The following is a 22,978-nucleotide window of genomic DNA, read 5'->3' as shown; positions in this document are numbered from 1 at the left end:
GGGAATAGTGTGATCTTCCCACGTTACATCCCCCTGGTGAAACTCCTCACTGTCAGGTGAAAAGGAAGCGGCTGGCGACCCCACATGTATCGGAGGAAGCATGTGGTAGTCTGCAGCCCTTCCTGGATTGGCAGAGGGGGAGCAGTGACCGGGACAGCTCAGAGAGCAGGGTGATTGGCCAAGTACAATTGGGGGAGAAAAAGGGGGGGGAACCCAAAAACTACATTTTAACACAGGGTTTTTCTCTGGATTTCTGCCTTTTGGACCATTAGTGTCTAATAAGAAGGATATAGAATATGAAGGCACCTGACTTGGCTAGGAGCACAGGTGCACTCCAGGGCTGTGTTTTCTTCCCCCATTTTTTGTTCAGTGTATACCTTAAGACTGCACTCCCATTAGGCCTGACCCCTCTGCCACATTACTTATACAGTTTTGCAGATGACACTAGAGGTCGAACAAAAACTTGGATGCAAGTTATTCTAACGGAAGTCATTTTTCATGTCCATTGTTCTGAGCTAAGCACAGCTATTCTTTAGAAATTAAAGAGTGCAACCGTGAATCTGGCTGAGTCATTTCAGTTTCCTGGGACTGTCATTTCGAGCACCCTCAAAAGAGATGTGCATATCTCTTTCTGTTTCCAAAAGAAACAAGTTAAGTCAAGTAAAATGTATTTTCAAAGTGTGCATAACCAACAGGTTTGTTGCAGGGTGTTTCATAGCAAACGACAGAAAAATCAAGATATATAGAACTTAGCAAACATATGTTTCAGGTTTATTTGTTGTATATGAAAATGCGTTTACACTTTTCATAGTAAATGCTTGTAACCAGGGTTCAACGTTAATGTTTTGCAAGTGGATCAGAAATTTACTTGCCCGAAGTCCATTTTTACTTGCCCCTATACAAATTGTTTTATTTATTAGCGGTTATCTAATAACAACAAAGACTATAGTTAATTTTCATGTTTAATCTTATTTAAGTAAAGGAAACATAACAAGGACACAGTGTGTCATAGATGCGTAGCAACCAACATTCTTGCATATCAAAATTGGTATGACCTATCCCCCTGCCCATCCATCCGTCCTTCTCCCCAGAGATGGACTCATTAACTGTGAGTGATTGAGCGAGTGAGTTTAACCATGTGTGAATGAGTGAGTGAGTGAAAGAACAGGCTATAGCAAGATGCTTCGCATCTAAAAACCTAATGAAACCATACAAATACAAATCTTAATTACGACGTGCTCGCTGCCCTACTGACGGTCATCTTTGTACAAAACGCCCCTCAATGCTAATGTATAGCAGTTTCCACAATATTTCAGCTGAAAGGTTGCTATGCCAATCTGTTTTAATGCACTTCATGTCACTGAAGCCACATTCACAAGCAGCGGTGGATAGTGGGAGCACGAGGATCAGCTCAACCACTATCAGCAGGTTGGGGAAGCGTTGCAGCCTATCAGGGTCTGTTAAAAAGTCTGCCCATGTCTTGCTTTGTTGGACTTGGAACAGTGCTTAGATCACCACTTTTGCACATGGCCACTCCTTGTGCCTTGCCTGACCCCTGTCACAGCCCACCCTATCCAGTATGTCAGCAACGTGGTCCGTGATGACACGGAAATGGTCTGCTTCATAACTGGCCAGGTCTGCCTCCTCTGTGGGCCACTCCCTTGGGTCCAACAAACTCGCAACTGTCTAAAGAATCTTGTCACCCTGCAGGTCTTTGAAACGGCTCCTCATGCTTTTGATGACTGCATCAAGGAGTTGGCTCTTCAATCTATCAACATAAAATTTAATTTGAAATAGTTTGTTTTAAAGGCAGGGACAATGTGCAATTAAAACGTCACGCAGTGAACACGATTGAGTGAGCCCTTTTATGAACAACCGGCTAATTGAACTATTTTCAACAAATGCTCTTATTTTCCCTTTTTCCGTTTGCTACCTGTCAAATCTATCCCTGCTTTCCTGGCTAAAGCTCTGGTGCTGCACTGCATGGAACTGGCCCTCTGCGGAGTCCTGAAGAAAGCCTTCAACGTTCTCTCCAGCTGCTGAGTGCATGCTTGTGAGCATGAGCAGTGCAGTCTCAAAGGCCTTGGGGAGTGTAACATTGTCCTACTGAAGCTTCAGACTTAGACTGCAAAGAATAACAATGTCACTAATACTAACACTACACTATACTAATCACTCAAAACAATACAGAGGAAAAAAACATGAAAAAAACTGACCAGCTCAAAACTTTTAGGATATCCTGTACCAGGACCATAAACAGGAGGTGGTTGTAGTCCTTCAAGATCTGGACACACTGCTTGGCGCTCCCGATCATGTTTGTACTGGTAGAACTGGAAAAAGCACACACATCACAGTTGTTCAATAATGAGAATACAACTCAGTAATGCAAATGCAATTTGAAAAATAGGTGACTCTTTGCCACAACAATGACTTGCTTGGTTTCAATGGTGTTCTCCATAAGTGTCAACATCACAGCATAGCCCTTCATGAGGGTCTAAAGAGCTCTCTCCATGTGCGGGAGCCAGCTTGTTCCCCTCAGATTGGTTGGCCTCCAGATGTTATGCTGGAGGACCCCACTTAGCGCTTTGAGCTCTCTCCAGGCTTTGGGCGAATAGTGGTACTGTTTGTAGAGGCCTTTGAGGAGCTCAGTCACCTGTATGAAGAGAAGGTTAAATTAGTATAGGCAATAAAACATTACTGGGTTATTTCAAATTAATTCATGCAGTAGCACTTTTTTCATTCTGTCATCCCTGTTTATGGCACCCATGGCTGCCAGTTCTAGTCCATAGGCAAAGCACTGGATGTTAATGAGGTGGGGGACTTCTTCCCGAAGTAGAGACCCCCCCCACGTCTCCCGACCATCACTGAGGCTCCATTGGATCCCAAGCTGGCTAACTTCTGCTTCCACTCTGGGAGGCCAACTTTATGAAATACTGTTTATAGAGTGACAAGTTAATTATGTCAAATTCTAACTACCATCAAACATCTATTTATGAAACATAACAAAATTTAATCAACAAATGTTTCTTCAAATGAGTTTAAAACTTAACTTACCAGCATTAACAGCTGCACAGTGTCCGACAGCAGTGGCATGGTGGAATTCCTCTATTGCCAAGAACACATTCTTTGGCTCCCCATCTTTCAGGATCCCGACATAAACTCCCTCAAGGTCACGGATGCTCACATCAGTGGCAGAGTCTGCCAGGACACTGAGGAACTTGGCAGCTCTTAGGTCTTCCAAGAATGGTTCCCAAAGCTCGTCAAATATGACCATAGCAAACCTTAAGAGAGGCAAATGGATTGCTTTCATGAATCCTAATAGAATTCCCAGTCTGGCACTCACAACATTTAATCAAAATTCATCAAGCCACCTTTGTTTTTAAATCATAGCCATACAACATTTATAGAATAGGACAGAAGTTGACAAGACCTAAGCCCCCCCCCCCCCACACACACACACACACACACTCTTCATAAACCTTACACTCACAATTCATTTTCTATGGACAAAATACAAAATCAACTTTTTCTGTTTTGATAATTTATTAGAGTACCACATATATATGGTGTTGTTAAGTGCCCATTACCTTTTCATGGTTGTGATGTGGCCGAATGATAAGCTATTCATAACACCGGTTGTAAAATAATCAGTTTGATCATTAACAAACGTTTTTCTGGAAAACACAAAATGCTAAACCCATAGAAAATGAACTGCGAGTGCAAGGTTTGACTGACAGAATGACAAATAGTGTAACATTAGATAGATACTTGCCTTCGACAAGCCATGCCGGTGTGATGCTGCGTGCCCAGGTCAGTCCCATTCTTCTGTTGAAGAGCAATCGCACTGGAGTACGCAATGAACAGCTGTACGTTTTTTAAAATATGATTACCTGATTTGCCTCAGCGTTAATGTTTTTTACAAGCACCGGCAAGGCCCCAGAGGAGGGGTTGTTGGCAGCCCTCTGGGCCAAGGAAATCGCCTGCTGTCCGCGGCTTGTCGGTCGAGCAAGTCCATCAAGAGAGAGCCAATCGCGTTGATTATCCCTACGAAACATTCTACCAAAATTTGACCAATCAGATGCTTCACCACTACCAAGATTTGTGAAACCGATAGTTTGATTGCGCCTCCCACGATTTGACCAATCACAATCGGTAGAACTACCAAGAACGGCGCCGGGGGTTGTGACCTTTCGTGACATTTTTTGCTGTATTTCGTGTAAGTTTATTGCAATACTGTTGTCCCAGAGTTTTAATATTTAGCTTCAGTTATTAAAAAATATGTGGTTTACCTACAGTGGTAGTGAGCCAGCACGCGAGCAGGCTAATTATGAAAATATCATATGCGCTTAAACTAGTTGAGTAATTTTCAAACGATCGGTGAAGGTAATTTCATAACCAGTTCGCTAACAACTACTTTTTCTTTTAGGCTGCTGGTAACAGTTATATGCGTTAGCCTACTTGCTTACATAGGAAATTATGTACCGTTAATAACGGCGGACTATGATTAGCACAAGATGGAAATGACCTAGTCCACAGTTTAGTAACATAATCTATGTTTTTTATTCTTTATTTGGATGTACAATTAGCTAAAACAGGCCAAAATAGATATGTATAGATCAGTCAATGTATTTGGGTTATTTGCTGGTTAGTTCCTGAGTTGAGAATTGCTAAATGACATGCACAAGTCCAGTAGAATACTTAATTGGTAACTGGCGATAAGAAACTGGAATGAAAATTTTAATTTGCTGTCTCTCTATCTTGTAGTAAAATATACTAGAAACTAACAATTTATAAAAATGAATATGAAATTAAAAAGAGGATAGAAATGATCTGAAACAAATATTTACAGACCAAAAAAAGAACAGGGTGAGGAGCTCGGACATCCGGAGGGAGCTTGGAGTAGAGCCGCTGCTCCTTCGCATCGAAAGGAGCCAGTTGAGATGGTTCGGACATCTGATTAGGATGTCCCCTGGGTGTCTTCCTTTGGAGGTTTACCAGGCACGGCCAAGTGGGAGGAGACCCCGGGGTAGACCCAGAACATGCTGGAGGGACTACATGTCCAATCTGGCCTGGGAACGCCTTGGGATCCCCCAGGAGAAGCTGGAGGGCGTTGCTGGGAGAGAGGGACGTCTGGAGTGCCCTATGTAGCTTGCTGCCACCGTGACCCGACCCCGGAAAAGCGGCTGAAGATGAGAGATGAGAAAAATAACATTCGTAAGGCAGATATATACAAACACACATTCATGACCCCACATATGCACACCTTTACATACTTACACTTACATAAATACCTCCACACATGCATACTGACTGAGGTAGGAGTCTGCCAGGGTGGCTGTTCTGCGTATATTGTGGTAACTATGTTACTATTTATTGCAACGATAGCTCGAGATCTAGGCGATTTCATGCTGCCTTGCAAGCCAGATGCTGTTGGCTCGTTACGGTACTCTAGCGATGTTTTTTGGAAATTTGATGTGCTTTTGAAAAATGACCCCGTTCGGCATACTGTGCAAAACATAGGAGTTTCGCCCACATCCTCTAATGCTACCCAACTAAACTCCTGTTTCCAGGATTACTGAAATACGCCCTTGTGCTTCAGTTCATAAATTTTGTCTTCATCCACCGCCATTTTCTCGTGCGTGACAAGTCGGACAGCCACATATCACATTACTAGCCTACTCAAGTGTTGATTGGTCAATGGCCGCTTGCCAATATTCTCAGATGTGTGAAAGGGGAGGGGCTGTACTGTGCCAGAGAACAAGGAAATAATTTATGATATGACGATGATCGTAAAAAAGGGTTTAAACATTTTTATTTATTTATTTATCCCCCCCGCCACATGCTGGGCAAGTGAGTAGCTAGATTTACTAGCCCAATGTTTCATTTTACTTGCCCCGGGCAATCGACCAATCCTTATTGTTGAACCATGGTAACTTAAAACTTGATCGAGAGGAACAGTAGAAAATAGCAGAATCTAAGAAATAGGTGAAGAGCTGGCAAAACGGCAGCCATACTGTTTGGCGTCATCTTGTGATTATAAGACATGGGGCCAAAGCTCCGTATGAGCGGACAGTTAAAGACCCCCAATCTGTGAAGGTTTCCTCAAGACCCCAACTCCTCCACACCCACAAAAGGACTTCACTGAGTGATTTTGTAAATTGCTTTAGCTGCATCCAATTCAAGAAAGTCCCAAAGTTTAGAAAACTGGGTTTTCTCAGTCTTGGCAATGATTTAGCAATATGAAATACTATTAATGTGCTGGAAAATAATGAAGTCTGTACTGGTACCATGAACAAATAACCAAACTAAACAAGCCAGTCTGAATTGGTCACATGGGCTGTTGAGAAATCAGCCAATAATTATTGACTTATTAAGGTATATAAACCTGCCCCAGATCAGATTTTCTTGAGAACCCTAATATGGTCCATCATATCATGTCTATCTTCAGAACGATTAGTGTGGCCAAGAGTGAGAAGTGATTTGCAGCATGACAAGTAAAGAAGAAGAAAGAAGAAGCCACTTTATTTTTGTCAGTGTACAGGCTACAACGAAATGTCTTCTCTGCACTTAAACCATCCTATTGTATAGGAGCAGTGGGCAGCTGCAGTGCCCAGGGACCAACTCCAGTTATTCTTTCCATTGCCTTGGTCAGGGGCACAGGCAGGAGTATTAACCCTAACATGAGTTAATACTCCTGCCTGCCGAAAGTCTTTTTGATGGTGGGAGGAAACCAGAGCACCCAGAGGAATCCCATGCAGACATGGGGAGAACATGCAAACTCCATAGGATAAAAATTTTAAATATGTTAAAAACAGTCAAAAATAAACTTGCTGTTACATAATAAGGCTAACGACGCCTATGTCGTGGTCTGTTGAGTAAACTGTGGCTGGTCTTCAGGAAACAACTCTGTAATTTACTGACATTTTATCAAATAAGATAGCAATGATTGTTTGATATGTACAATGGATTCCCGTTCAGCTTTTGTTTTGAAAATTTAGTTAATTTATTGACCACTGGGATTAGTTAGATTGGTGGAAACTGGGAAAATATAGGATCCTTAAAGCCTCTGCACAACCTGTGTAATATACATAGATAAGATTTAAAGAGTTGCATGTTTTGTGCAGCCTTTGACTTGCTTTAATTTAGCATTACTACCCCCATTGTTACACATAACATTACTTATAACAGCTACTTCACTGCAATGTAGTGGCAAAGAAGAGAAGTGTTGCTTCTGGGTATTTCATATGTGCATTTTGTGGGGTAATTTTAGTTTTGTTTCTAGGAGCACATACACTGTCCTCTGCCTAAAGGTATCTCTAGTACTGCCCTTCCTACTGGAAGGCTATTTTGAACTTTTAACCAGAGTTATTTAGTGTGCCATCTTTCTGTCACTTGTATTATTGTTTTTAGAATACTAACTTCCCGTTTTAGGATGTTTCATACAGCCAAGGATGCCTTGGAGGAATTTGGAAGTTCTTTGGCAACATAGCATGGCTTAACCTTGAATACCATTTTTCTCCAGATTTTTTTCATTTTTGGGGGCCATCCTTTTAATTTTCCCATGACCCAGCTCTGGGCTCCAACCCAGGTTTTGAAAACCTTTGAAACAGGCTACTGGAATTTCTCTGATTTTAATCTGTCGGCCCGTGCCATAACCAGTGTTCTCCAAAGTTTTATCCCAAATTTCAAAAGTGGCCCTGTCGGTTCTGAAAGGGAAATATCACAGTGAAGTTGTTTGCCTGAGCTCTCCCTAACCAGCTGTGGCAAGGAAATGGAAATGGAAATTTGTGTGTGTGTGTGTGTGTGTGTGTGTGTGTGTGTGTGTGTGTGTGTGTGTGTGTGTGTGTGCGTGCGTGCGCGTGCGTGTGCGTGTGCGTGTGCACGCGCGCACTCGTGTGTGTAAGAGAACAGAGAGAGAGAGCACGAGAGAGAGAAGGAAGTACTGCTAGTATTGTTTCTGTCATTTGAATATGTATGTGTTGATTTTGTTTCTAACAAGTACCGCTGTATTACATACCAGCAAAGCACCCTTGAATTGAATTTGTGTGAGGAGGAGGGCGAGCGACAATGTGCCATCCATCCCCATGTACGCCTGTGTATGTTTTCTGTGTGTCACCAAGATATGGACAGATGATACCTTTTTATCATCTGTTCATTTTTTGTAAGTGTTCTCCAGGCGATAATATGCTGTCATGTGCTGGAGTTCCTCTGATTCTTTCTTCTCCCCTTTGCTGTCTCTCTCTGCATCTCTGTTGCCCTCTCTTTCTTACTGTTGCTTTTATTCCTCTAACTGTTGTGTCTCTTTTTTCGTGCTTACCCTCACACACTCTCTCCTCCACCTCACTCATATTTGTAGTGGTGTTTCTGCAGCGGCAGAAAATGGCTGGGTTTGAGTCTCTGACTCATCACGAGGAGAGGAGGGGCAAGGGAATGGGAAAGAAATGGGGGATAAAGAGAAACAGTTTTTGGTAAAGTGTAGAGGAAATACTTGGTTTTAACTTAATATTGTTTGACTTGCTTGACTGTGAATATGCAGGTGTTTGCACCTAACAATATTACCTGCATCGATGTGCAGCATGAGAGATACATTTTAGCAATTTAAGAAACTTCGGTGGGTGTATCTGAAAGTTTGCTGTGGGCTTCTGCAGTCTCACTAGATTGCAATTTTTAGAATGCTGCGCATTCGGCAGTTATTTGTGCTGTTTCCACCTCCGTCCAGCCTTGCTTTACTGCTTTCTTTCTTTTGAGTTCTTTAGTTTCCTCCCTCTCCCTGACCTATTCCATTTCCTACACTTCTTTTTCTTTTCTCCCTCTGTCTTTCTCTCTCTTCTTCTCTCGTTGGTTCTCTCTCCCTCTTTGCCACCGTCGTCTGCTTGCTTGCTTCTTTCTTTCTTTTCTCTCTGTCTCTCCCTCTCTCTGGCCCCACTCCAGTCACACAAGATTTGGAGCTGATTGTCTATTTATAGCGCCTGTGGTTCAGTCACCATGACAACCAAGCTGGAGGCCAGGGCGCCAGGGAGCTATTTTTGGAGCAGCGCTGTAATGTCAGACACAGCGCTCTCTCTCTCTCTCTCTCTCTCTCTCTCTCTCTCTCTCTCTCTCTCTCTCTCTCTCTCTCTCTCGCTCTCAATTTCAATTCTCGCTCTTTGTCTCTCGCTCTCTTTCTGTCTCTGTCTCTCTCCGTGTGCCTCTCTGAGTGTCTCTCGCTCTGTCTCTCTCTGTCTCTGCGTCTCCCTGTCTCTGTAGTTCTATGTGTGTGTGTGTGTGTGTGTGTGTGTGTGTGTGTGTCTCGCTCTCTCTGGATGTGTTGTGTGTGCATGCGTGTGTTTGATTAAGGATCGGCTGGTGAAGGGTTGGTTTGGTGAAACGCTGACATACAAAGAAAGTTGTGAGCCTGTCGAACTTCTTTATATATATATATATATATACACACACACACACACACACACACACACACACACATGTTTATGTATGGTATATGTTAATTCCCTTTCACAAGAGAGGTTATTTTTCTTTTTTCTTTTGATGTTTTTTTGCAAAGCGTCGCAGTTGGTATCTTTCAGAGCACTAAAATGGAAGTGTTTCTGTGTTGATAAATGAAACTGAAATAAACTGAACTTGCGGTGGTATAATTTAGTTTGAATTCTTAGTGGTGAGTTCAAGTTGTATGTCATGAAATTTCATATGGTTTTGTAAAAGCTGCTCATTATTTCAAAATGTTTCTCACTCATGTTCGGTAATAAAGGCAATTATTGTGACTGTTTTCTTTCCCCCAACTCTTTCTGTGTTGAAGACGGCCTAATTTTCATTTAGCTAATGACCCATACATTGATTTATCATGTTCAACAATCTTGGGCTCCTTTTCTTTTGGTCCTCGTGGGGTTTTTTTTGTATCAGTTGTTCAGCTGTGTTTATAAAACAGATGAAAATTTATTCTTCTGTTTTTTTCTCTATATTGCTGAATTACCAGTTCAATTTTACTTGTTTCAGAGTTTGACAGAAATATTAGGCTCATATTCTTTACACATGACTTGGACTTTCTAGATGATTACTGTGTGCCTTTTGGAAGGACTACACACAGCTCATGTAAGATGTAAAATAAATTGCCTGTTAAACTTTTTGGGAAAAGCTGAAAACCCGGTTGACAAAACTGCTTTGGAATGTTTAAGGACTATTTGTAAAGCTCACAGACATTAATTTAGGCCGTAATCCTGTCGGCCAACTCACTTCGTGTGTGTGTGTGTGTGTGCGTGTGTGCGTGTATGTTAGTTCATACATGACCTCGAGAAAGAGAGAGAGTCTGATGGAAATAAGAAATAGCCTGTGCTGTTCAAGTTATTTACCTGTTGAAAAAAAACATTTCAAACTAATTTTGCAACACTAATTTACACCAATTTTCCTTCTTTTACAATGTCTGCAGTATAAAAAACAGGTCCGACACTTCAACATACATTTCATATTGAAGCAATTTGAATCCTATAAAATTTTTTGAGCAAAACATTTAAATGAAAATCCCTTATCAAATCACAAAAAAAACTAAAATAAGTGATGAATTTATAAATGAGGAATTCCCTTAATAGATTATTTGGCTATTCTTAAAAGACCTAAAGAAATACAGAGGAGCACAATTCTGAAAAAAAAAAGCGTTTAACATTTATCGAGGCTTAAAAGGAAATTGATAATTAATATTGATTTTGGCATTTCGCCTCAAAACGTTTTGCCAGAGCGGCTTATTCCTGAACACTGAATGCGGTTTACATCTAAATAACATGGTTAATGATTCCTCATGATTTCTGAATTCAGCTGTAAAGGCTTATGGCAGGGCTTTGGCCGCTGAATCCGTGCTGCGTGTGAAGCCACTCAGAACAGTCTAATCCCGTTTGCCGGAGGGTGAGGGTTGCAGTAAGATGTATACTATCTCATAATCTAGGTAATCCTTTGTCCTAATACTGCCACTTTAAATGGATAAATGTATTACGAGAGTGTTTTCAGCTTTGTTGGGCCAACACGCGGACCCTGACACCGCAGCCTCTTATGTCCTTCCACTATTATAGATCTCGGTTGAATCATTGAGAGAAGTGGAATGCTCCCCGCAGAAGGGGGAAAAAAAAGAAAGAAAGTAGGAGAAGGTTTCCCGATTAGCTTGCAAGATATTCAAAGCCGCGGTGTTGCTGGAGTTTAGGCCAGTGTTTCATTGTGGAATTATCTTGCTTTGATTCTTATTTTTTCCCCCCGCGTGCATGAAGGCATTTACAGTAGGGACATGCTGCTGTTTATGGGAGTGGTGGATGTATTTCCAGAGCACCACAGTAATGGAAACGTGGAGAAGAACTTGTTGAAGTCGTTTTAGGTTAGTCTTGTATTTGGGGAAATTGTCTTGGATTGAAAACAGGTGAAACGCGTCAAAGATTTGTTTGAATTCATGAGTATATTTATAGGAATTTACAGCAGGCCTCAGTGGACTACGTGAATTTACTTGATATTGAAATTTGACAGGATTTAGGCAACAGATAATTTCATGTCAAACAAATCGTAGAATTAAGTTTGTTGAGTTGCACGCATGTTTCTGTATGCTTTATGTTTGTCAGTTTGTGTGTGTGTGTGTGTGTGTGTGTATGTATCAGTGTGTTTGCACTCATTTCTTTCTTTTTTTCAATTCATTGTTTAAATGGTCTCCCAAAATACAGCAAGTATCAACCGTTTTAAAATAAGAATGACCATTTTATCACCTTTTGTAAATATTGGTCTATTTCTGACCACCAGACAAGTGTCCCGTCTGTGTTTTCAGGGTCTTAAGTCAGCCAGTCTGCCACCCCAGAATAACCCTGGTAGGTTCAACAGAACAGCCTAGACCTCTCTGTTACTGGGGCAGCCGCTGTTATTCAGTTCAACTTACTAGGCAGGGTTATTATTGGCACCTCTCCTATTAATAGGGAGAACGGCTAAAAATTGAGCAGCATGTTTGTACTGGGTCCGTCTGCGCTCCAGACCCGAGCTGAAGATAAACACTTGTGTGGCTGTAGTAGCTGACAGTGACCGCCAGCGGCAGCCATATTACCTCGGTTATCCTCAGTGTATATTGCTTTTTACTTTTTTTTTTCCATTTCGTGCTCTCACATTATTTATCGTTTTATTTTTTTTTAAACGATGGCCAGCGCAGTGTGGTAATTTTATGAAGGATATTTTTACATGTTTGCAGGGTCTGTGAGTTGTAGAGATGTGTTAAATGACAGCCGTAATGCTGCTTGGAGCAAAGAGTTTTCTAGTCGGAGGGGCCCCGGGTTTGTTGGCACACCGGAGGGAACAGAACAGCCACTCAGCCCCCGGAGGGAGGCGGTGTTACCAGCCCAGTTGGCCGGTTCGCCGCCTTCGGGTGTGTATCCCTGCATGTATGTGTATATGTGTGCACGCACGTACACATGTGTCTCTCTGTTCCACGATCTCTTTAACCTCATTTCTCTCCCTTTCAGTTTTTTTTTTTACCAAGGCCTCTCTCCCTTTTTCTGCTAACTTCCTGTATGTCCATCCATCCATCTGTCTGTCTGTCTGCTGGCCCAGCCTCCTGTTCCTCTTAGTGTGTTACCTGCAGTCCTCCTGTCACATTTCACCCCTGTCTGCCACATTCCTAGTTATCTCAAAGGGGGTCGCATACCTCTGAACTGAGAGGCAGCCGCTAACCTCGCCACTCCAATTGTAAAGGAAAGACAGGCAGTCGATTGGTCAGGATGGACAGACACAAGGCAGGCAAGGAAACAGGCTGGAAATTAATGGTAGCCACTAGCCAGATGCAGGTTGTTTTATTTGTTTTTTTTGTTTTAGCTCTGGCTGGTTAGTTTGTCCTGCTCTTCCTGCTCCTTTGATAGGTAGCCAACCATTTGCGAATCCTCTTTTCTCGTAAGGATCTAGTTCACTGATAAAACAACAAAAGTGGTGGGGGGGTTGCGAACATTTCGTAAAATGTAACTAGTCACTGACAGGTTTCCTGCCTCGCTAGCATGCACACAGAGGTAGCCATTGTAGAGGAAGTAGACGTGTGCTTGATTTGTGCACCGCTGGAGTAATGTTACTCCACCCAAAGCAGGAATTGTTTTGGGAAAACCTGCGGCGCTAATGCTGGATAGAGGAGGTGGAAAGGGGAGTTGGGGGACCTTGACAATGGTTACAGCTAACAGATAATCACCCCGTTCCCCTCGGAGTGGAGGCAGAGGCCTGCCCCCCGAGGCCTGTGTTTAGCACATTCTCTCCAATGTCAGAGCGGAGCCAGTCCTGATGTTTTTTTATACTGTGTGGCCTTCTGGTATCTGAAGGAATGGTAAAGACAGCTGGGATGTATAAACACGTGTAAACTTTCCCTCTGTGTGTGTGTGTGTGTGTGTGTGTGTGTGTGTGTGTGTGTGTGTGTGTGTGTGTGTGTGTGTGTGTGTGTGTGTGTGTGTGTGTGTGTGTGTGTGTGTGTGTGTGTGCTGGTCAGGGCCAGAGTGATGTCCCCATGCTCACGTTCACATGTACCACATAGTGTGCCTGTCCCAACTCACAGGGAAGGACAACTGGCCTCTCGCAAAGTCATTCCATGAAGGGTTTCTTTTCCCAGTTGTCAGTCGGTGTTACTCTCCATCTGAATGGAACTTTCCCATATGGTCAATTGAAGGCGCTATTAAATTTTTTTTTTTCTTATGTGTATGGGACACAATTTTGCTTGCTCTGTCCCATGCTCATGTGAAACTTTTGGCTCATTTGTCATGTGTTGACTGAACAGAATAAGCCTGTGTCCCATTTTGCATCGTACCTCGTTGTGTAGGCAACAAGGGTTTAGAGTGAGACGCCCTCTTTCAGTTGATTCGAAAGCATAAGGGAGATTCTTACACCATTAATCATACAAGTAATGTAGGCTGATCACTGGCACTGTGTTTGCATGCTGCTAGACTACGTAGGCACTCTGCAAATCTGAACGCATCGTAGGCTTGCATATTCACCCACACACATCACAATTCCATCACCCGCGCAGGCAAGGCATGCAGCGGCGTCCACGCACACACAGACGCATGCAAGTATTAGCACACACACACACACACACACACACACACACACACACACACACACACACACACACACACACACACACACACACACCTCTTGTGTAAGTACTACTACAGCAGCTCCATTGACTAGGCTCCCCCAGTCTGACAGAGCAAACGGCTGCTGGTGACTCAGACTCTCTTCGTCTGATCTCGCTGTGAATTAAATTACATGCTCTCTGGTGGCTGTTCAGGGAACTAACTCCCACCATCTTTTGCGTTATACTGGTGCTGGTGCTGGTGCTGGTGCTGGATGTGTTGTACATGTGTGTGTGTGTTTGTGTGTGTGTGTGCGTGCGTGTGTGTGATTGTGGCTCTCTAAGTAAGTAACCAGAGATGTTGTATTTAGAACAAAAAAAAAGGAGCACAACATGCAATAGGAAACTTCCAGGAAACAAAGACACCACAGTGCTAACTAACATACCACCGATATGTGCTGCATTTATTATATGTTTTTTTTAATTTACTGTGGACATTCTAACCTATTTTCCTGCTCTTTTTGCAGCTTCTTAGACAGGATTGATGTTGTAAAGCAAAATGACTACACACCCACTGATCAGGTGAGGTTTTCACACACAGACACACACACACACACACACACACACACACACACACACACACACACACACACACACACACACACACACACACACACACACACAGTCGTGTTTCACTATCCTTGTGCGGACCCCTCATTGGCTACATTCATTTCCTAGCCCTTAACCCTAACCTTACCCACGCAAACTACATGCCTAACCCTAACCCTTACCCTAACCTTAACTAACCCTAATTCTAACCGTAACCCTAAAACCAACTCCTAACCCTAAACTAGACCCTTTTCCTTGTGCGGACCTCTGAAAGGTCCGCACAAGGTACATGCTGTCAGGTTTTGCTATACTTGTGTGGACATTTGGTCCGCACAAGGATAGCTAAACATGTACATGCACACACACACACACACACACACACACACACACACACACACACACACACACACACACACACACACACACACACACACACACACACACACACACACACACACACACACGGCTTTATATCCTAGCACTTCATGCTAATAAGGTCGAACTGCCTACATGTTGCTTCTTTAATTAAATGTAGTCATGTTTGCCCTGATTCAGAAGTTTAATGAATACCTCAACTTTTATTGTACAATAAACAGGGCATTTTAAAGCAATTATATACTACAATAACCTCTCTGCGTTGCCACATATTAACTTTTTTTTTACTAGTAAGTACTCTTTATCGTAAATAATTACTTTACGAGCAAATAATTTGAAAATAAAATCTTTATGAGCTGCTTCATTCATTTACATTACTGCCCCATCATGCTGGGCCACCAGATTGTGCCCAGTTTCTTTCCTATCTTTTTTTCCCCTGTGTTTGATGTGAATCACTGTTGACAAAAATGACAGCCGTCACTGCCTGATTGGCCAGTTATGGACTGGAAATCACCCTTACGTTATCATTACAGTGCACTGGAAGTGGACCTTGGCTCAATGGGGCAACCAAGTATTAAAATGCAACTGCAATGTAAAAATGTACGTTTCCGTCAATGGTTGGCTCAGCATTACTATAGGATGACATAGATATAAAATAGAGTCAAAGATGTGTTTCTTTACATGTAATGAGATGCTATTGGGACAGCTCAGTACAATTGGGCAGTGACAGCATGTTGTATCTCCTTCTCCCACTTCTTACCCATCATTCTCACCTCCTCCCAACTGTCTGTCATGTCACAATTTGTCTCTCTTTCTTTGTCATTTGTTTAACTCTCTTACCTCCTGTGTTTTCCATCCCCGTTTCTCCTCCTCCCCCAAATGCCCTTCCCCTCTTCTTCAAAGCTATTTCTGTCTTCCTGTTTTTTTCCCCCACTCTTTTTACATATCTCTTTCTTACATTGTTTCCTTTCCTCTATCTTCAATCTCCTCTGTTCCCGGTTCTAATTTCATTTTACTATACGACAACATCCCTACTGTTTTTCCCACCCTGTCTTTCAGGACCTGTTGAGATGTCGAGTTCTGACATCTGGGATCTTCGAGACGAGATTTCAAATAGATAAAGTCAATTTCCAGTGAGTTGTCATGTATTATGGATTTTTTTTCCCTCAGATTTAGAGGTTGATGTGGGCTGGACAAAACAAAAATACTGTTCCAAGTAAAAGCAGAAGTGGAGCTTTCACATCCAGTTTCTGGACATGCAGAATAAATGGCACTGCTTATGCTGGAGTAATTAAAGGGGTTTGGTGCAAAATGGGAAATCCACAATTTAGAATAACTGTCACCTACTCTTACAAAATGATTTGTGGTGAAAAAGTGTAACAAATTATGACATATTCAAGAAATAGGATTGCATGCAGTATAAATCTTTTGTTAACATTTTTACATTTTACATTTTAACAATGCTTTTATTTTTAAAGCCACTAAATAAAAAATGACAGGTAATGATTATCTTTGAAATGCACACGCCGTCTTGTGCCTCAGTGCCTCAGTCATACCAAACTCATTCTGGAGGTGAATCAGTGAAGTCTGTTAATGGGAAGAATGGTAGGGAATACTGGTAAGTAGAGCTGTGCGATATGACCAACATTTCATATCACGACATAGGTCATTCATATTATGATAATGATACATATCACGATATAGCACATTTTCTGTAAATTCAGTGAATAAATAGTTTATGTAAAATGACCACATTGAAAGGCCTATTTCTTATTATATTTTGAATTATATACTTGACAAAAAAAGGTACTTGCTCATATTTAATTATTTTTCTCCTTTTATTGAGAACCTTTGGGCAAATTGACATGATTCTTGCGTAGGTGGTAAAAGAGGCTAGTGGTGTTTGAGTCTGTTGTGGGGACTGGTCCGTGTCAGACTTTTCATATCTAAACCATATCCATATGACAGAAATAGCCCCTATTTTAGGTACAAGCTCCTCATTTTGTCCTGGCTGGTCGGAGTCCTTCTGTTCGGAATTACCCTGTTCTGCATTACGTTCACTGTCCTCCTTGTTTGTTTGTATTGCCTTCATGCAAATTTCCTGCCTGCGTCCGTGCTGTGCAAAGAGTGGAAGGGGTAAACCAAATGACAAAAAATACTGCCGTAAAGATTGTGATTTTGCGACACACTGAAATAAACGATAGCGCTTAATATGAAACAATAGACGTTCTCTATCGTCACACGATTTAGTATATCGTCATATCGCACAGCCCTACTGGTAACCATCAAAGCTTACTCTGGCTCCTTCGTCATACTAACTTTATCCTTCCCCTCTCGCAGTATGTTCGATGTTGGAGGTCAGAGGGATGAGCGTCGAAAGTGGATCCAGTGTTTCAATGGTAGGACATTTCAGGTCCAAACTGCTTTGTAGTAATGGTGAATTGTTGCTTTAGATAATCATCAGTTCCAGTAGATTCCATTGATAATGTATATTACATATAGTTGTATCAAATAATTGTGTTTATTTACATTTATATTGCACTGAGTTGGGTTTGTGGATATGATTATTTATTTTCTATTTTTGAAAAAATAAATCTTGTGTTTTGTGTGTGTGTGTGTGTGTGTGTGTGTGTGTGTGTGTGTGTGTGTGTGTGTGTGTGTGTGTGTGTCATCTAGATGTGACAGCTATCATCTTTGTGGTGGCCAGCAGCAGCTACAACATGGTGATCAGAGAAGACAATCAAACCAACAGGCTGCAGGAAGCACTCAATCTCTTTAAGAACATCTGGAACAACAGGTCAGTTGTCATGGCTGAAATCCATCAGGCTCAAGTGAGCCTGGAAAGGTTATCGACTGTTTTCAGAGAGGATTGTGTGGTGGTGTGTTATGTAAGGGTCCACAAAATACTGACATACTTTGTAAAATAAAAAGAAAAAATCAGTTCGCCCTTTTTTTTTTAGTTTTCGCTCCATTTTGTCTTTCTTTTTTATTTATTCTCTCTGAATTTGTTTTCCTTCCTCGTTTTGCCAATTTTGAGCATGTACTTTTCTTTGTTTTTGATGTTGGAATCATCCCTTCAAAATTTGCAAATTATTTTCCTGTTTTCAAATGGATATAATCGAGTTTAACATCAATCAGGTCGTCACAGTTTTGGAAATCAGAAATTCCTCAATAACAAACGTAAGCAATTAAAATGAAGTGAGTATTGCTCTACCTTCTACTTTAAAAATCATTCTTTATTTCTGAGCTTTGACTTTGTTTTTGTTTTTTTTCCATTGATGTGTGTCACCTCGACCGTTTACCCCCACTGTTGCACAGCAGGAATGTGGATTTTCTGTACCTGTGTGCATTCACCCACATGACAAGCACACTAGTCCCACAAATACAGCTGATTACTCAAAAAAGAAAAAAGATTGTCGTTTGACCCAATCTCATTAAAATGTATTGCCCCCTTAAGACATGTAAAGGGGCGTCCGGGTAATGTAGCGGTCTATTCCATTGCCTACCAACACTGGGATCACCGGTTCAAATCCCCGTGTTGCCTCTGGCTTGGTCGGGCATCCCTACTAACACAATTGGCTGTGTCTGCAGATGGAAAGCCGGATGTGGGTATGTGTCCTGGTCGCTGCACTAGCGCCTCCTCTGGTTAGTCAGGGCGCCTGTTCGGGGGGGGGGATAGCGTGATCCTCCCATGCACTGTGTCCCCCTGGTGAAACTCCTCACTGTCAGGTGAAAAGAAGTGGCTGGTGACTCCACATGTATCGGAGGAGGCATGTGGCAGTCTGCAACCCTACCCAGATTGGCAGAGGGGGTATAGCAGAGACCAGGACAGCTTGGAAAAGTGGGGTAATTGACCGGGTACAATTGGGGAGAAAAGGGGGGGGGGATCCAAAAAAAAGAAAAGAAAAAAAAACACATGTAAAGATTCTCCAGCAACCAGAATGTAACTCTGCAATGCAAAGATCAAGACAGCTGAATTTAATTTTGATTATTTCCACAGGTGGCTACGGACAATTTCGGTGATCCTCTTCCTGAATAAACAGGACCTGCTTGCAGAGAAAGTTTTGGCAGGGAAATCTAAAATTGAGGAGTATTTCCCTGAGTTTGCACGTTACACTACACCTGATGATGGTAAGAGAACAACGAACAGTTTGCATACAAACATTGTACATTAGATGTATGCCCACATCTCTGTGATTGGGGGGGGGGGTGGCATTCTGGACTGTAAAATGGCCGACTCCTAAACAGATTTGACCTGACCTGATCTCTTCTTCACCAACAGCAATACCAGAACCAGGGGAAGATCCCCGGGTCACACGGGCAAAGTACTTCATACGAGATGAGTTTCTGGTAAGTGCACTCTTCTTCTTTTTTAACCACTTTAATAGCAAATGAAGAACTGTACTCATAGATTATTATTTGATTAAGTTAATTTATGTTACTTTAATTCCTGTTAGGTTGACAGGTGAATTTAGACAGCCGAGGTGTTGTTCATGAATTGCTGTTTCTTGCATGTATCTTGTATGTACATTTACTTTGTTTTGTTTCTATCAGTGACATTTATCGACCCCTGCTTCAGGGATGCAAAAGAATTACACTCTTTAAGAAAAAAATATAGAAAAAATTGCCGTTTTTAAAAGGGTATAAACCCCAAATCAAATGGCTACCTTAAAATGTAAAGGAACTAATGACCTAATCTACCTTGTGTTTTCCGGTGTATTCACTCCAGAGGATCAGCACAGCCAGCGGAGATGGACGACACTACTGTTACCCCCACTTCACCTGTGCAGTTGACACGGAAAACATCCGGCGCGTCTTCAACGATTGTCGAGACATCATCCAGAGGATGCACCTACGGCAGTACGAGCTCTTGTGATGGGAAGCGGGAGGAGAGACTGCCCCCCACGGCGGAGATGTGTCAGACCACGTGTCGAGACACTTACCTATCCACACCCCGCCCCCTTCCTAACAAACCAGTTAACCTCTGTCTTCCTCACCCTGTTTTTAACAACCCTCCCCTGACCGAGCGAGCACCCTCCCTCCCCTCCGCGCTGTTAAAATTCCTACTTCTCCCGGTGACACGGTTTCAGCTGAAGCCTATAAACAGAACAGTGCGACTGATGGAAAGACTTTATGACAATAAAAAAAAAAACAACAACAGGAAACACAGTTGAGGATACAACAGCTACACCAACTGTTAACCGGGACCGCGGCACTCAGCTGTACTTTGACCTGGGGAAGAGTGGTCAAGATTGCAGTATTTGTTACCGTACAGGCTATGTCTCCTTTGAACTCTCTTTCGCTCTCTCAGACACACGAGTATGAAAATACGCAAACACACACACACACACACACACACGAAGGCACAGACACAATTGCAGTACCATTCAAACATTCAAAACTTTCCATTTGTCTCACACCACAAACACGCACACACACCCATACTCTTTTTTAAAAATCGAGACCTTTGTTTTTATTTTTATTTTATTTTATTTTTTATTAGCAGTTCTCGGAGGCTAAATGAAATTACGCATTGTGCAACTTACTTCTGGCTAGTTTGCTAATTCTGAGAGAGGGAGGAATGATTCGCTCTGTGTAGAAGACCGACCCAAAGGTAAAGTGGATAAACGATGGACGCATTGGAAGGGATGGAGGAATGTAACCGATACACAAGAAGGGTTGTGAGCCCTTTCTGGCCCGGGGGTGGACAGACTGACTAACAGCTGCATGTGGAAGTGAGCGTGACCTGAACACAAGACCATCACATGACCTGCGCTCTTCCAGAGATCAATCAGGAGAAAGGGCAAAAATGAGAGAAAAGAAAAACTAAAAAGAAAAAAAAACATACAGTGCATCAATTCGTGCATACCAGTGAATTACATGCAGTGCAAAAAATCCAAGCTATATATATAGATATTTATATATGTGTGTATATAAATATGTATATATATATAAATATATAAATATAAATATTATATATTCCTGTAATAACACAATTCAACTTTTACGTTTTTTTAATTATTTCATTAGTTTTCCCCATGTTGTGTCGGTGTACACTGTGTGTGCGATCTGCCTTTGTGCGCCATTTGACCTTGTTCCTGCCCCTCCCATCCCCCACCCCATGTACACACACACACACACACACACACCTCCCACCTGCTATATGGCCTGGACATGAGCTATTGAACATATGGAGACTAATGTAGAGGGCCTTATTTGATGAGGTAAGACAAAACGGGGGAAAAAAACCGGCTAATGTTAATGGGTGAGGAAAGAGGTGACGATGCGACTGACCTACCAAGTCTGGATCCAACACACACACACACACACACACACACACACACACATATATATATATATATATATATATATCACTCCCTTACACTTGTATTTCTCTCCACACAGCCTTGCCCCCCACCACCACCCCGCTTTAAATATGTCCTGACTTTATTTTCCTGCTGGACTTACTATTATTGTACAGACTGTAAAATGTATTATTTTGTACAACTTTATTGAAGAAGAAGGAGAAGAAGAAGAAAAAATAACTTGTAGAAGATCCCTGTGCCTTGATCACGACTGTACGTGTAAAAATGAGCTAAATATGTAAGTTATGTTTCACTGCGCAGTACAGCTAAGCTGGTCTCTGTCTCTCTCTCGCTCTCCCGCCTCGTCCGTGCTTACTCGCCCTCAGTAAGGGGGCTAGGGCAAATGGGGCACTGGGGCTCTTGGGCGGAGGCTGACGTATGTTGCTTAGTTTCCATTTTCCCCACATTTGTTTGTCTGTTGATTCATTTGTTTTGCTTTAACTCTCTTCTGGTTTATATAACAGAATTTGAAAAAGAAAGAAGATAATCAGACACACCACCTTAATTAATGCTGTGTAGTGAAAGATATTGAGCCCTAACACAATTTAATATATATATATATATATATATATATATATTTCAGATTTTATATTATATATATGTATGTATGTGTGTATATGTATATATATACATGTATGTATGTATGTATGTATGTGTGTGTATATATGTATATACACACATACATAATATATACACACACATACATTATATATATATTATATATATACACACATACATTATATATACACACATACATTATATATATATATATATATATATATACATGCACACACACACACACACACACACACACACACACACACACATATATATATATATATATATATATATATATATATATAGCCCTGTGATGGCCTAGCGGCCTGTCCAGGGTGTCTCCCTGCCTGCCACCCAATGACTGCTGGGATAGGCTCCAGCATCCCCGCGACCCTGACAGCAGGATAAGCGGTTTGGATAATGGATGGATATATATATATGTACTGTACACTTATATCTATCTCTCTTGTGAGCCATCCCCAGTTTTCCTTGCTTTTCTGTCAGTAACATCTGCCAACAGTTTTGGGGAGTGGTAGAAGATGCGAAAGGAAGGGTATAAATATTTTAAATTCTTTCCTTTTTTATCTTTAACTCTTTTGAAGGAGAGCAAAATATCCAATTGCAAAACATTGCTTGTTTCTACATAAACCAAATTCTTTTTGCTTAAAAAAAAACAAAACAAGAAAAAAACATGATTATTGTTTGGTTCATTCCTATTTTTGCTCCGGGCAGAGCAGGGATCTTCACCTGACAGTCTGGTCCACATCCAGCGTCTTGCTCAGTTTAACAATGTGACTCAGCGTTACACCGGAATCCACCGAGGCAACAAGAAGGGCCACAATTATTTTTCATGATGCCCTCGTTTCATACAACTTGCAATTGTGTCAGCGTTAATTTTTGCCCCGGTAATGAATTTGCATTCCTGTTGCAGGCCATGTTCTCCATCTCTGTTGCATCAGTGTTTTGCCCGTATCATGACCTTGTTCTGAAGAGGAACAAGGTCATGGTTAGGTTTGTC

The 22,978-nt window shown here is 41.8% G+C and overlaps 1 protein-coding gene and 1 long non-coding RNA gene across 3 annotated transcripts in view; one reads left to right on the top strand and one right to left on the bottom strand.

Moving 5' to 3' along the window:
* LOC130108356 (guanine nucleotide-binding protein G(s) subunit alpha-like) overlaps positions 1 to 22,645 on the top strand; it is a 41,257-nt gene extending 18,612 nt beyond the window's left edge. For both annotated transcript variants that reach the window (XM_056275264.1, XM_056275263.1), the window contains 7 exons: positions 14,581 to 14,635; positions 16,097 to 16,170; positions 17,378 to 17,436; positions 17,714 to 17,834; positions 19,038 to 19,168; positions 19,320 to 19,387; positions 19,767 to 22,645. In XM_056275264.1, the coding sequence (XP_056131239.1) occupies positions 14,581 to 14,635; positions 16,097 to 16,170; positions 17,378 to 17,436; positions 17,714 to 17,834; positions 19,038 to 19,168; positions 19,320 to 19,387; positions 19,767 to 19,913 (655 nt within the window). In that variant the 3' untranslated portion in view covers positions 19,914 to 22,645. The remainder of the gene's footprint in view (positions 1 to 14,580; positions 14,636 to 16,096; positions 16,171 to 17,377; positions 17,437 to 17,713; positions 17,835 to 19,037; positions 19,169 to 19,319; positions 19,388 to 19,766) is intronic.
* On the bottom strand, positions 5,143 to 8,588 carry LOC130108357 (uncharacterized). The gene is made up of 3 exons (XR_008809876.1): positions 8,560 to 8,588; positions 8,318 to 8,397; positions 5,143 to 5,183 (listed from the first exon to the last, which is right to left on the bottom strand). It is a non-coding gene; the product is annotated as an uncharacterized LOC130108357 (long non-coding RNA).
* Positions 22,646 to 22,978: the final 333 nt, after the last annotated feature.

Source organism: Lampris incognitus, chromosome 2 (assembly GCF_029633865.1).
Source record: "Lampris incognitus isolate fLamInc1 chromosome 2, fLamInc1.hap2, whole genome shotgun sequence".
Taxonomy (NCBI): domain Eukaryota; kingdom Metazoa; phylum Chordata; class Actinopteri; order Lampriformes; family Lampridae; genus Lampris; species Lampris incognitus.
This window is presented reverse-complemented; position numbering and strand designations above follow the sequence as displayed.